The sequence below is a fragment of the Mya arenaria genome, chromosome 6 (assembly GCF_026914265.1).
Source record: "Mya arenaria isolate MELC-2E11 chromosome 6, ASM2691426v1".
Lineage (NCBI taxonomy): Eukaryota > Metazoa > Mollusca > Bivalvia > Myida > Myidae > Mya > Mya arenaria.
Genome location: NC_069127.1, coordinates 41,322,176 through 41,337,218, shown reverse-complemented (window position 1 = coordinate 41,337,218; position 15,043 = coordinate 41,322,176). Strand labels below are relative to the sequence as shown.

At 34.1% G+C, this 15,043-nt stretch overlaps 1 protein-coding gene and 1 long non-coding RNA gene across 5 annotated transcripts in view; both read right to left on the bottom strand.

The window, feature by feature from the left end:
• LOC128238332 (deleted in malignant brain tumors 1 protein-like) overlaps nt 1-15,043 on the bottom strand; it is a 50,807-nt gene that overhangs the window by 19,807 nt on the left and 15,957 nt on the right. For all 4 annotated transcript variants that reach the window (XM_052954150.1, XM_052954153.1, XM_052954152.1 and 1 more), the window contains 7 exons: nt 14,634-14,797; nt 14,109-14,253; nt 13,594-13,766; nt 11,127-11,294; nt 10,273-10,440; nt 9,790-9,925; nt 9,279-9,448 (listed from right to left, as the gene is read on the bottom strand). In XM_052954150.1, coding sequence (XP_052810110.1) covers nt 9,279-9,448; nt 9,790-9,925; nt 10,273-10,440; nt 11,127-11,294; nt 13,594-13,766; nt 14,109-14,253; nt 14,634-14,797 — 1,124 coding nt within the window. The remainder of the gene's footprint in view (nt 1-9,278; nt 9,449-9,789; nt 9,926-10,272; nt 10,441-11,126; nt 11,295-13,593; nt 13,767-14,108; nt 14,254-14,633; nt 14,798-15,043) is intronic.
• LOC128238342 (uncharacterized) lies at nt 1,581-7,665 on the bottom strand. Its single transcript, XR_008261671.1, has 3 exons — nt 4,918-7,665; nt 2,897-3,084; nt 1,581-1,718 (listed from the first exon to the last, which is right to left on the bottom strand). It is a non-coding gene; the product is annotated as an uncharacterized LOC128238342 (long non-coding RNA).

Below are 15,043 nucleotides of genomic sequence, written 5' to 3'. Positions count from 1 at the left end.
CCAAATCCAAAGGGGTCATCTGCTGGTCACCCCAAACCTAAATTTCAAGTTTGAAGGCCATGGGTGCAGACTTTGTCGAGTTGTCACACAGGCAAGCTTTTTGCGTTCAATGGTCTGTGACAAATCAATAGGGCTCACCTACTGGTCAGGCCCAACCTCAACCCCAAAGTCAAGATGTTCAAGGGCCATGGGTGCAGGCTTTGTCCAGTCATTATTAGTACAACCTTTTAGCATTCAAGGTCACTGTGACCTTGACTTTTGACCCAATGACCCCTTAAATCAATAGGATCTTCTAATAGTCAGACTTAGCCTCCATGTTGAGTTTGAGGGCCATAGGTGCAGGCATTGTCAACTTATCAGTCAGATGTATGGTTTGACACCTTCCTGTTCAAGGTCACTGTGACCTTTGGCCATATTACCCCTAAAATCAAAAGGGGTAATCTACTGGTTAAACCAAACTTTCATGTTAAGTTTGACAATAGGTCTAGGAATTGTAGAGTTATCACCCGGAAAAGCTTTGGTCTACTGTCAGACAGACGGACGTAGCGGCCAACATGTGCAAAGCAATATACTCCTTTTCTTTGAAAGGGGCATAATAAATTGAAATTGATTAAATATTTTTGTTTATTATGTTAATTAACTTACACTACATACAACAAGTACCATTTTGATATTTTCGAATGCTCATTTGGGCATGTACATGGGTTTTGATCTGACTATGAACATGAAACTACATAGTGATGTTCCCTCCTATCAATTCTAAATTTAAATAACCATGAGAAAAAAGAATGTTTTCACTGCACCATGAATAAATATGTCAAACAAAATAAATGTCAAGTTATTCAAGATTCAAGATAACACTGTTCTTTTGATGATTTCCGTGCATTCCTGACTGCAGGTTTTTCCCATTTTCTCACACAGTTATTTCATATTGGCCTTACAAGGTCAGATCTTGAGTTGGGTCTTCATTGCTGGACACTATCTCTTTATCTCCACACAGAAAACACACTGGTGCAAGTTTCACTGCAACAACTGCAAAAAAGTTATATTATATTCTAACTGAACTCTGCATCAATATTCAATTATTTTTTATTGGATTTAGGAAATGTCTTTGTTTTAAAGGGTTCATATAAATTAATGCATTTTTTTCAATTTAATGCATTATCATGCTGGACTCTTTGACATTGATGGTTAAAACAAAGAAGGCATATGATTTGTGTACAGATTAAACATTATTTATTATAAATATGTTCTTTAATTATTAGACAAGTGGCAACAATTTCCCCAGTTAAAAAAAAACTTACATTTGTATATCTGCAGATTAATCATTTGCATTTCTTTTGCTTTGATCATTTAAGTCAAATGAGTTAGACATGATAATGCATTAAAATAAGAAATATATTTTTGGGCATCAATCTATAGTGTGTGCCTTCAATCTAGAAATAAATTTCTTCTCAACAGATGCTAAATTATAAAAAAATATATAAACCAAGATTTTGATTATGACATACCTGCATAGTTAGTGGTCTCCATAACTGCTCAGAAATGCTCCCTATGACAAACTAAGTGCTGGTGTATGGCTGGGTAATAGTGCTGCTCCAACCAATAGCGCAATTCTTCCTACAGGTGGACCAGCTCCTCAATATGGTTTCTGTCATGGCAGTGATAACAGTATGTAACATGCCCTTTTCTACTTTCCAGAGAATGAATCTTCCAATCTAAATTACAAATTTAAGAACAAATATATACATATGCACATGTAATGTTGTTAAAAACAAACCATTTAGATGCCACAAAACTATAAGATTTTAGGTGAAAATTGAGCCAAATCAAAACATTTAGTCATTTAAAGCTGCACTCTCACAGATTTACTGTTTTTACAACTTTTGTATTTTTTGTCTTGGAATGACCTATTTTTTTGCTAAAATATCTGCAAACCAGTGATATAAGACTACTGACAAAATATTAGATTGCAGACTTCCATATTTCAGGTCGAATACAAAGGTTTTATGGCTTAAAGCGTTACAAACGGTTTAAGAAAAATGCATAAAACATTTTGAACTTAAATATAAACATTTTCTGACAAATTTATTGTCAGCAATCTTATATGAATGGTTAACATGCATTTTCACATAAATTGACCCGTTCCAAGACAAAAAATAAATAAAGTAGTCAAAACATTCAATCTGTAAGAGTGCTGCACTCTCAGTCACAGATTTAAGGTTTTGACAACTTCTTTTACCTTTTGGCTTGGAATAAGCTAATGAAAAGCAGTATGAAAACTGATGAAATAAGACTGCTGACAAAAGATAAGATCATGTTTTTTTATATTTACATTTGTAACTATTGGTTTTATGGTTAAAAGCATTACTAACGCTTTACTAATAATGAGATTTTTGGCACAGAACATCATCTTTTGACCGTATTAAAATAAGAAAACAGCGTTCCAATATTTTCAGTTGTCTTTTTTGACTGAATTAATATAAGAAAGCAGCGATCCCCTTTTTCCAGTTGTCTGTTATGTCCAGTGTTCAGAAATTCGCATAAAATAATTCATTACAAGACCAAGAAATAAAAAAAGAGTTGGTAAAACAGACAATCTGTGAGAGTGCAGCTTATACAAATGATATGCATTATCAGCAAAGTGCAGACCTACTCACATCCTGGCTACACAACCAGTTACTGAGTACATTCATCAGCTTTACTGATTCGAACCAGGCACATTTATATTGGTAGACTAGCATTTTACCATTCTGTGCTGGCCAGTAAAGTTCTCATTTGAAATAGAATTCAAAATGTGTATACCTTTGTTCATTTTTTTGCCAACTCTGTTTCAACTGAACTTCCTAAATGAATGAGAAGTTTCAAAAAATAATTACAATATCTCAGTAAATACCTGCATTTATGTGTTTCTTGTGCAATCTGTCAGCTTTCATTTTGTCCACCTCAATACTTGTAATATTCTAGTCTGATGTACTGCCATCCAATTTTTAAGTCAGGTCAGGCAGCCATTTCAGCTTTGTTCCAGTTGATTGTATCAGATGATGTTAACAATACTAGCCTTGTATCCAGGCACTTCTCAATCTGAAAGTTTACAAAAGAACATGGCCTGTAATATTTAATAAGAAAATCATAATTGTTTATTCCTGGATGATGGGTTCTAAAGTAAACCTTGGAGAAAAGATGCTACTGGTATGGTGCTTGAACCCACGACCGTGTGAACATTTGCATGGAGATCTGTCAAACTGAGCTAACTGGGTAACTGATTTTTAGGCAGCTCCCAGCTTGGCTCTACAATTGACCGGTGCATTATACATTATAGAGACAATAAATCAAACACTTGAAGCACTAGTCCAAATAATAGTAACTTAACTGATCTTTTTACAAATTTTGAAATGCCATATCCTTCACATACAATTTTTTTGTACCAAAAGTGGGTAGCTATTCCGATTGGGATTGTGGGTCAGATAATTATATATATCTAAAATATGAGTTATGTACACAAAAAATAAAAGCTGACGAATTATTATGAGTTTGATGAGTGTTTTTCTTCATTTCATACTGTCAAAACATAATGATATAAACTGTTATACATGAAGATCACCTGCAAGGCTGAGGTGCATAGATTTACATAGATGTAAAATGGTTGTGTTTAAATGCATTAAATGCTTGTTTTGTGAAAAAAATCTTTGCACTTACATGGTAATAACTAAAATACGAATATAAACCTTTAATATCTATTTCAAACATATAATACTTATCTAACTACGATTTCAATATCTTTCAATCCCCACCCTGTTTTGCACAAACCTGATTAGACGTAAGGGATTGGAAGAATCCCATATAACACGTCTATTTTTTAGACTATTGAAGCATATATGTTCTTTTTTGATGGTTGAGACGTTTCAGGTTAAACAACAAGTAAAAATGCGAAATAATTTTAGTGAATAATCTACTCTGAATTGAAAGTAACATGAAGATGTTGTAGTGAAGGATTTGCCATATATATATATATATATATATATATATATATATATATATATTATATATATATATATATATATATATATATATATATATATATATATATATATATATATATATATATATATATATATATATATATATATACACACATTTTTTTAATCATAAAAAGAGTCCATCAACGTACGAATATTTGGACTAAGAGATGTAGATCAGCTAGATGTACCTCTAGTCCAAATAATTGTACGTTGACAGATTTTTTTACGATTTTTGATACAGCAAATCCTTCACATACAAATTGTTTTGTACGAAAAGTGGGTAGTCATTCCGATCGGGATTCCGGGTTAAAGCAAATAATTATGAGTTTGATGTTTTTTTCTTCATTTCATTCTGTCAAAACATAACAATATATATACATGGAGGGCACCTGCAAGGCTGCAGTTCACAATTTTACAACAATCGAAACATTTCGGCCATCAATTGTAACAACTCGCCATCTTCGGTAAGCTTCGAGATAGTCAATCCCTGTTGGATACTGGCTGAGGTGTTCAGATTGTTCGGCCAAGGCCGAGTTGTTACGATTGTATTATCTCGAAGCTTGTCGGAGGTGGCCGAATTATTACGATTGGGTCAAGTTGTTCCACTTGGCATAATTGTTGTCTGTGTCAGTCAACTTTCCTTTTAATGAAAAGGTGAATAATGTGTTTTAATGCATTAAATGCTTGTTTTTTTTGCAAAATAGCTTTGCACTTCCATGGTAAAATATGAATATAAATCTTTACTTTATTATCCATTTCAACCATAAAATACTTCACTTAATACAATTTCAATATTTTTCAAACACCCCCGCTTTTTGCACAAAACCGTTTAGACGTTAGGGATTGGAAGAATCCCGTATAACACGTCTATTATTTCAGACTAATGTACATGTACCTTCGTGTCCGAAATCGATCACTTCCTGGCAGCTCATTTCTGGATTGTCTCCATCTAAATTTAACATTTTTAGACGCATACATTGATGCCATTTTTGCTTCGATTGATGTTAAAGCAATAGCACTAAATACAGGTCGGTTATTTTGTAGAAGAACGTGTTCGAAGTAACATTCAATTTCATTTTCGCATAATCGCCGCCATATTGTGTATGACTTTAAAAACTACATCCTATACTTGGCTATAGTCCAAAATAACAATAGGCATAACGTTGACACACTGTGATAGGTATAATCCATATAATTTACTCAAACAAATACAGTAGTTCGATTGCTGCTGAAAAAATCATTTGAAACATAAAAGCTATTTCACAAAATATTACATGACATGAACTCTTTAACCGCGTATGATTTATTTCTTAATAACTTTCATTCATAAAATAAGTTCTTTGCCGGGGTTTGCCGGGTCAGTCTTTTATGCCGGGATATGTGTGACGTCACACGGGGTGCAAACATGTGGTGTATTTTACTATTGGATGTAGGGTAAAATGACTTTGTATGTAAATGCTATACTTTCATTATTTTTCATTATTTTGTTCAATAAAACTCACCAAATTGCAACGGTACAACTATACTAAGAGTAGCACGCAATGTTTGTCATAAAAAAGACAATAACGCGTTAAATACACATAAGCAGGTACTTGACGCCCCACATTCACGTAAGTAGTTCTGTTGCTACGCAGGTGGTGTGTATTAATATATTCATGTTCAATATGTCGTGTCAGGCGACTAGTCGCGTTTCTGAAATACCGCTCTCTAAAGACTGTCGATTGCAGCCGACAGTCTAAACATGTTTGCCAAAACATTTAGAGCTACATTCTCACAGATATACAGTTTTAACAACTTTTGTTTTGTCTTGGAATGAGCAAATTTTTGCGTAAATATCAGCAAACCAAAGGTAAAAGATTGCTGACAAAACATCAAATCCCAGATTTCATGATTAATGTTACTAATGGTTTAAGAAGTGCATAAAACATCAATGTTTTAACTTAAATAGAAAAGTCTGCGATTAATTTTTTTGTCAGTAGTCTTATACTATTGGTTTCCATGCATTTTTCGCAACGATTGGATGGTACCAATCCAAAACAAACAAGAGGCCCAAAAGGGCCTATGCTCTACTGGCTGGGTTTGTGTGGTCAACATCACTGTTTTCGAAAAGAACCAACCACTTATGGGTATCTGAATACTCAAAACTGAAGACTGTATCATATTCGCAAGCATTTATTACAAAAAAGCATTTTTTATACTATCAAGGCCCATCATCTAATAATTTCAAGGCCAATAATCCAGGAAACATGGGCAGATCAGGTTTTTGAAAGGAACTGAGCTCTGATTGATATACTGGACAAGTTTCATCAAGATACAATCATAACTGAAGACTGTATCGTGTTACCGAGCAATTGTTTACCGACACACTATTTTTTTTATTATCAAGGCCCATAATCTTGGCATGCATAGGCGGATCTGGCTGGTTTTCGAAAGGAACCGAGCTCATATGGATATGTAGATACTGTACAGGTTTCATCAAGATACAATCAAGATACAATCAAAACTGAAGGCTGTATCATGTTAACGAGGATTGTTTACAAACGCACGGATGCACATACTACGTACACATTACCATCGCATAAGCTCTTCTGGCCTTTAGAGCTAAAAATGAAAAAAAGTTGTCAAAACATCCCCAAGTGTGAGAGTGCATCTTAAACATTTGAAAGTAACTCTGTTTGTCTCATGCCCCTAAACAGGGTTTATTCATATTATATGAGAAGTGGGCTTGTCCCTGTATTTTTTATTGTATGATTGCAGTAATGGATACTGGTCTCATTACCTTCTGACAATTTTTCATCAATTTTAAGGAAACAGAAAACACATATTAAGCTCATATAACGCTGTACAAATTTAACCTATTTCATTACATTGAGAAATAGTCCCTAAAAATATTAATTGTGGAAACATATCTTATTTAAATACATACAGGAAATGGCGACATCATTTACCCTTTAGCATGAAAAATGCACAGAGACTTGAAGGGAATGTGCTGAATTTTGACCTCTAAAAAAATTAGTGAAATTTTACCTAAAATAATCCAAAATATATATGTTTTTCTTCAGATTCATCAAAGGGGTCACTCATACCAACTATCTAGCATAAATAACTATGAATTACGGCACTTTTACAAAGTCAGAAAATCTCGATTTGTCTAAATAGACACTTGCATTGATATTTTCTTGAATTAAATCTACAATATTAAATTAATGAGCAATAATATCATGACATGTATATACAACTTTATTTCTCCTCAGCAGATGTTATACAGTGGAAATCTCCAACTGGTTATTCCTCCAACTTCTGTGATCACCAACTTCTGTGATCTCCAATTGGTGGCTTTTATCAATAGAACTTGACTGTGGAATTCTCCAATTGGAATTTTCCCCAATTGGAGAACCGTTTTTACAAGATCAATTTTTTTGATAATTTATTAGAATTTAATTATGTTTAATAATCTAGTACTGCAAACATAAATAGAAATGTAATTTCTTGTTCCAAATTGTAATATTTGATTTTTTTTTCAATTGCTGATTTTTTCCCCCGTTTCTTCTCATATGGAAAATTCTCCAATTGGAGTTTGCCAAAATCCCGCGGGGGACCTAAAATCCAATTGGTGGCCAACGGGAGAAATCAATTTTGGAATAAAAAAATTTCATACTTCTTAAAACTTTTTTTTTAATTTTACTAAAAAATATTTCTTATTTAATGCCCAAACTTTTTATGCGTCATTTTTGAAGTTGATATATAAGATAATAAAAAAACTAAGTTTGGAAGTAAACCGGATTTGCAAACTTATACCGGATGCTGTTCTCACCAATGTCCGTTCCCCAAATAATACCTTGTCCTTTTTTTGGCCCATCGATATGGGTTGTCATACCGTCTTCTCATGGTGAATGTTTGTGAAAATATATTTTAAAGTACATCAATGCATGGACAAGTTACAGCCCGGACAAGAAAGAAATAAAGAAATTTTAACAAACGACCCTTTAGATATGACCTTGACAGTTGACCTTTATGGGTCTTACCGGCGATACGCCAGCTTCTCAGTATGAACATTTCTTCTTTTTTAAAAAGAAAACCATTGCATGGTCATGCAACAGTCCGTTGCGAACATGTATGCCATTTTTTTCAAAATCTCCTATGCATGGATGGGTCATAGCTCTGACAAGCCAAAAATGAAAAAAAAACACCAATGACCAGCTTGACTCTTGCTATTTTGCCAAATCCGACAATGAACAACAAAGTAACATACATTATTGTTGGCGCTCGGCAATCCAGCAGACAGCCCTACAGTCCGCCGATATACCCCAATCCAATAACCTATTTTTTCTTCGAAGAACTTAGATATAGAGTGATTTTTTCTATAATTATTATTATCATTATTATTATTATTATTATTATTATTATTATTATTATTATTATTATTATTATTATTATTATTATTACTTTCATGTCACATTTAAAATGTAAGAACTAAATTATCATTGTACAATCCTTACATGTTTCAGATCCCGCGTACATGCATATTTGCTGTTAAATGCATGCATGTCCATTTTAAGAAATTCTTCGTGTATGCAACACACTATAACTGCTGCAAACAATAGATCTATGTTGCATACACCCAACACATGTATACATACTATATTGTTCTAGCAAGGCGATGTGGCCGTAACTTGTACATGTTCTAAGAAGGTGCGATTTTAGTGTAGAACTTTAGCAGAAAAAAGAAACGTATCAATATTTCAAGTAGAAAATGATATGCATATGTAATTAAAGAGCATGTATGAATACTGAAGCCTACAGATGATTTGATTTCAATGCTTATTCGAACGTGATTTTATTTTCCTTAATATCCTTACATTAACTATTAATTCAAATGCTCAATATTCACCCTTGTGCCAACAAAATAGTTTTGGCATTACGGACGATTCATTAAATACGAAATTTGTTATAGCCTTTACGGCAAATAAGCAAAGAGAAGGAAATCGGTCCCAGAAACCGTAGTTTGGTTCTATACAGTGTTTTTTGTACGAACGAATGCTTACCAGAACAAAATTAAGAAAGGATTATGTCTCGATTTATTTTTAATGTGAAAACATTATGATCAGAGGGTCGTTTCATCAAAACACTTTGGAGAAATTTTAACTTAAACCATGGTTTCAAAACTAAGGTAATGCTTATAATCTTAAGTGCGAAGTTTTTAATATATATTTCTTGACGAAAAGGCACGCAACAAAATTGTAAAAAAAAACCTACCATTACATATAACTCCGACATCTTTGTTATGTCCGCAGTTGTGTTGTCCCCATGGTCTGAACGTGCACGCGTCGATCGAAGGCTCGTCTCCTTGACAAGTGACCTCGTCCAGCCAAATCGGGTCACTACCTGCTCCGAAAAAGGCACTCGTACGTACTTCCGCATTGTCACTGGAATTGGTGAAATTTTGATAAATACATATTTCTATTCTTAAAATGCATTATTTCTTAGAAAGGTCCCTTTTTAAAGCAATTATTTCAAATGTTTAAAGCATTAAGACACCCACACGTCTTGATTCCCTTCTCTGGATTATAATGAATGCTTGCGTCATTTTCGCTTTTTGTAATGTGTATTACTAACTGCCAATCTATATCGGGCTTTTCGCATGAGTATGTGAATAAAGCCAAAACAAATGATTACAAAACCAGCATCAAAACAAAAATGCTTGACCGAGAACAACTTCAACGAAACAAATATTCTAATCATTCGCTCATTTATGAAAATAAATTACGTAGGATATCCGAGCTGTCGACACACGACCTTGGCAAAGTTTGTATTTATGCCATCATCACAGACAGTACCCCATGCTCCATTGTGAAATACTTCAACACGACCCTCGTGCATTGTACCGTTACGTAGTCTAATGCCTAAAGAAGGATGCATACATTTTGAAATTTTGTTCTAACGAATACTTTAACATGATCATCTTAAATCATTCTTCCAAATATCTTGTATTCGTCTATAGTTTATGTTTTATATGGGATTATGATGATTTTCGAATGGTCATATATGTTCCTGAACTATTTACAATTTAAGTCTTGCATTGTTTTATTAAACATTCTGCATCTAAAGTATGAAATTGTCAAGTTCGATCGAATTCCAGACATAATTTACAATGTGGAGAAAAATCAAACTAAACATCGCAATTGCTAAAACAGTTTGATATTCTTAATACGAAGATAATGATTAATTGTTACATTTATGCACATCGTACCCAAACGACAGACTGGTGGTGTTGTCCAACCGCTTGTCGAGCATGAAATAATCTCTGCACCCGACGACGTATATCCAGAATTACACGAGTACCTTACATATGCACCGAGGAATGTGTTTGTTGGGACTGTATACGTGCTGTGTGGCACCGCTGGTACCGTGCCACAATCTGTGTATAAAAGGCTTGTTAAAAAAGGAAGGAAAATAACTTTCTAAATAATGGGCTTTTATCCCAGAAATTTAATCATATATTTATTCTAATATTCTTATTTAGGTTATAAACAATTCAAGTGTATTATGAAGTAAAAAGTAAAAAACAACAACACGATTTCATGTATCATAAGCTCGTTGGCTGCATGTATACCACGACATTTTCGTAGCAGCAACATAAATGAACGCGAAGATTTCGTATGATTTGCTACACTTTCTGTGTCATGCCGCAGATTGCTGTTCGGACATAATTATTGCGGCAACAAGTAATTGTACAAGCGAAGTATGTTTTGTAAAAATGATTAGTGATTGTGTATTATCGATTGTAAACATAGCCTTAGTGTATCATCCGTTAGTGGTTCTAGTCAGGTCAATAAGTATAGTAGGAAATCGCGCGAGAGTCGCAAATTAACCTTTGGTGGTATTTAAATATGACATATTACCTTGATTTAAATAGAAACTTGCTATACTAAACTGATATAAGCGTAAACATATTTTTGGAATTTAAAATCTGGAATTCTTATGTTTGATCGAATTTCAGAAAGAATTTACATTGTGGAGAAACTAAACGTTGCAATTGCTATAATAGTCTGATATACTTAATACGAAGATTATGATTAATCGTTATATTCATGCACATCATACCCCAATGACAGACTGGTGGTGTGGTCCAACCGCTTGTCGAGCATGAAATGCTCACTGCGCCTGACGACGTATATCCAGAATTACACGAGTACGTTACACGTGCACCGAGGAGTTTGTTTGTGGGGGCTGTATACGTGCTGTGTGGTACCGCTGGTACGGAGCCACAATCTGTGTATATTTTTTGTTGAAAAAGAGATAGGAATTATTGTAACTATTGAACTGGTATCTGTATGCGCTTCAAATGAGCTATGAAAGACAATCTTTACAGGTTCCCATTTTCACGGTTCAGTTGTGCCCAAAAAACGATTTCCATCACTGCCGGAAAGAAAGTAGACGCTGGATTTCAAGCCCGTGTTCAACTATTTCACTTAGAGCTCCTATGTTGAAATGAACGATACAAATTATGTCATTTGTAAACATATATTTATGTTAGGAAGAATAACACCCAGATTCTTATAGAAAACAAAAAAAAAAGTGTTTTTCTTAAATATTAACAAATTTAAGAATTTCCTTTTTCTCCCTCATATGCAAAATACATTCTGTAAACTGCGATGCTAAGTTGTGGCTAAAATATTCATTGTTACTACCGGTGCATAGTTAAATTTATGAAATGTAATGTGCACGTGTACTATTACAACAACTACTACTACTACTACTACTACTACTACTACTACTACTACTACTACTACTACTACTACTACTACTACCACTACTTCTATTTCTACTACTACTACTACTACTACTACTACTACTACTACTACTACTACTACTACTACTACTACTACTATCACTACTACTACTACTACTACTGCTCAGAAAGACACACACACAGACGAACAAATGATAGCCTATATGCGTCTTTATGCTACGATTTGAAATTTGTAAGCCAATCGGTATCATTGTTTAACCCGCAGCTGAAAAGAAATGGTGAAAGAGTGAAAGAGTGTCAAATTTAAAAGCAAATTGGTTTTTAAGTATATACAATTAATCGTGTTTTATTGGCATTCTTCTGTGATTTGGAATGTAATTGATCGAATGTCAGACGAACGAAAACACAAGTCATCTCATCAATGTCCGTTCCCCAAACAATACCTCGTCCTTTTTTGGCCCATCGATATGTGTTGTCATACCGTCTTCTCATGGTGAATGTTTGTGAAAATGTATTTTAAAGTACATCAATGCATGGACAAGTTACAGTCCGGACAAGCAAGAAATAAAGGAATTTTAACAAACGACCCTTTAGATGTGACCTTGACAGTTGAGTGGTCTTAAGCCAGCTTCTCAGTATAAACATTTCTTCCAAGTTATTTTTTAAAAAGAAAACCATTGCATGGTCAGGCAACAGTCCTTGGCGAACATGTATGCCATTTTTTTCAAAATCTCCTATGCATGGATTGGTCATAGCTCTGACAAGCCAAAATGACAATGAAAGACCAATGACCAGCTTCACTCTTGCTATTTTGCCAAAATCCGACAATGCACAACAAAGTAACATACATTATTGTTGGCGCTCGGCAATCCAGCAGACAGCCCTACAGTCCGCCGATATACCCCAATCCAATAACCTATTTATTCTTCGAAAAACTTAGATATAGAATAATTTTTTTCTATTATTATCATTATTATCATTATTATTATTATTATTAAATTTATTGTCACATTTAAAATGTAAGAACTAAATTATCATTTTACAATCCTTACATGTTTCAGATCCCGCGTACATGCATATTTGCAGTTAAATGCATACATGTCCATTTTAAGAAATTCTTCGTGTATGCAACATTCTATAACTGCTGCAAACAATAGATCTATGTTGCACACACCCAACACATGTTTACATACCGTATTGTTCTAGCAAGGCGATGTGGCCGTAACTTGTACATGTTCTAATTAAAGGTGCGATTTTAGTGTAGAACTTCAGCAGAAAAAAGTTTAAAGAAACGTATCAATATTTCAAGTAGAAAATGATATGCATATGTAATTAAAGAGCATGTATGAATACTGAAGCCTACAGATGATTTGATTTCAATGCTTATTCGAACGTGATTCTATTTTCCTTAATATTCCGATATAAATTATTAATTCAAATGCTCAATATTCACCCTTGTGCCAACAAAATAGTTTTGGCATTACGGACGATTCATTAACTACGGAGTTTGTTAAACCCTTTAGGGCAAATAAGCAGAGAGAAGGAAATCGGTCCCATACACCGTAGTTTGGTTCTATACAGTGTTTTTTGTACGAACGAATGCTTATCAGAACAAAATAAAGAAAGGATTATGTCTCGATTTATTTTTCATTTGAAAACATTATGATCTAGAGGGTCGTTTCATAGAGACACTTTGGAGAATTTTTTACTTAAACCATGGTTTCAAAACTAAGGTAATGCTTTTAATCTAAGGTGCGAAGTTTTTAATAACTATTTCTTGACGAAAAGGCACGCAACAAAATAGTACAAAAAACCTACCATTACATATAACTCCGACATCTTCGTGATGTCCGCAGTCGTGTTGTCCCCATGCACTGAACGTACACGCGTCGATCGAAGGCTCGTGTCCTTGACAAGTGACATCGTCCATCCAAATCGGGTACCCACTACCTGCACCGAAAAAGGCACTCGTACGTACTTCCGCATTGTCACTGGAATTGATTAAAATTTGATAAATACATATTTCTATTATTAAAATGCTATATTTCCTAGAAAATGACCCCTTTTAAAGCAATCATTTCAAATACTTAAAGCATTAAGACACCCACACGTCGTGATTCCCTTCTCTGGATTAAAATGAATACTTGCGTCATTTTCACTTTTTTAAATGTGTATTACTAACTGCCAATCTATATCGGGCTTTTCGCATGAATATGTGATTAAAACCAAAACAAATGATTACAAAACCAGCATAAAAACAAAAAAGCTTGACCGAGAACTACTTCAACAAAACAAATATTCTAATCATTCGCTCATTTATGAAAATAAATTACGTAGGATATCCGAGCTGTCGACACACGACCTTGGCAAAGTTTGTATTTATGCCATCATCACAGACAGTACCCCATGCTCCATTGTGAAATACTTCAACACGACCCTCGTGCGTTGTACCGTTACGTAGTCTTATAGCACTTGTGCCTAAAGAAGGATGCATACATTTTGAAATTTTGTTCTAACGAATACTAAAAGATCATTATTATCTTAAATCATTCCTTCAAATATCTTGTATTCATCTATAGTTTATGTTTTATATGGGATTTTGGTGATTTTCGAATGGTCATATATGTTCCTGAACTATTTACAATTTAAGTCTTGCATTGTTTTAGAAAACATTCTCCATCTATTTTAGTGTTTTTCCTTGAATATCGATATGCATTCTCAATTGTACTTGCTGTTCTGTATCTAAATATTAAATGATGTATGTACACTTTGCATAATGTATGTACTGTTTTTTAATACTAGGCATTTTATTCTATTGTACTCTTTAGAAGTGGAGAAAAGAAGGTGTAATCAGGTACATGTTACTCCGACATCTTCGCCATGTCCGCAGTTGTGCTGTCCCCATGGTCTGAACGTGCACGCGTCGACCGAAGGCTCGTCTCCTCGACAAGTGACATCGTCCAGCCAAATCGGACCACTACCTGGACCGAAAAAGGCACTCGCTCGTACTTGCACAATGTAACTGGAATTGATGAAATTTTGATGAACACATTCGTTTTTTTTAGAAATGCATTATTTCTTATTATTGACCCTTTTAAAACATGGTGTATGCAACTAAATAAGATGACTTGTTTTGATACTAAGTGTTTAAGAAAATGAACTTTTGTAACGCAATCATTACAAACGCTTAAAGCATTGGACACCCACATGATAATCATTCTTGGAATAAAATGAATGCTGTTGTCCTTAACACTTTTCAAATTGTGTA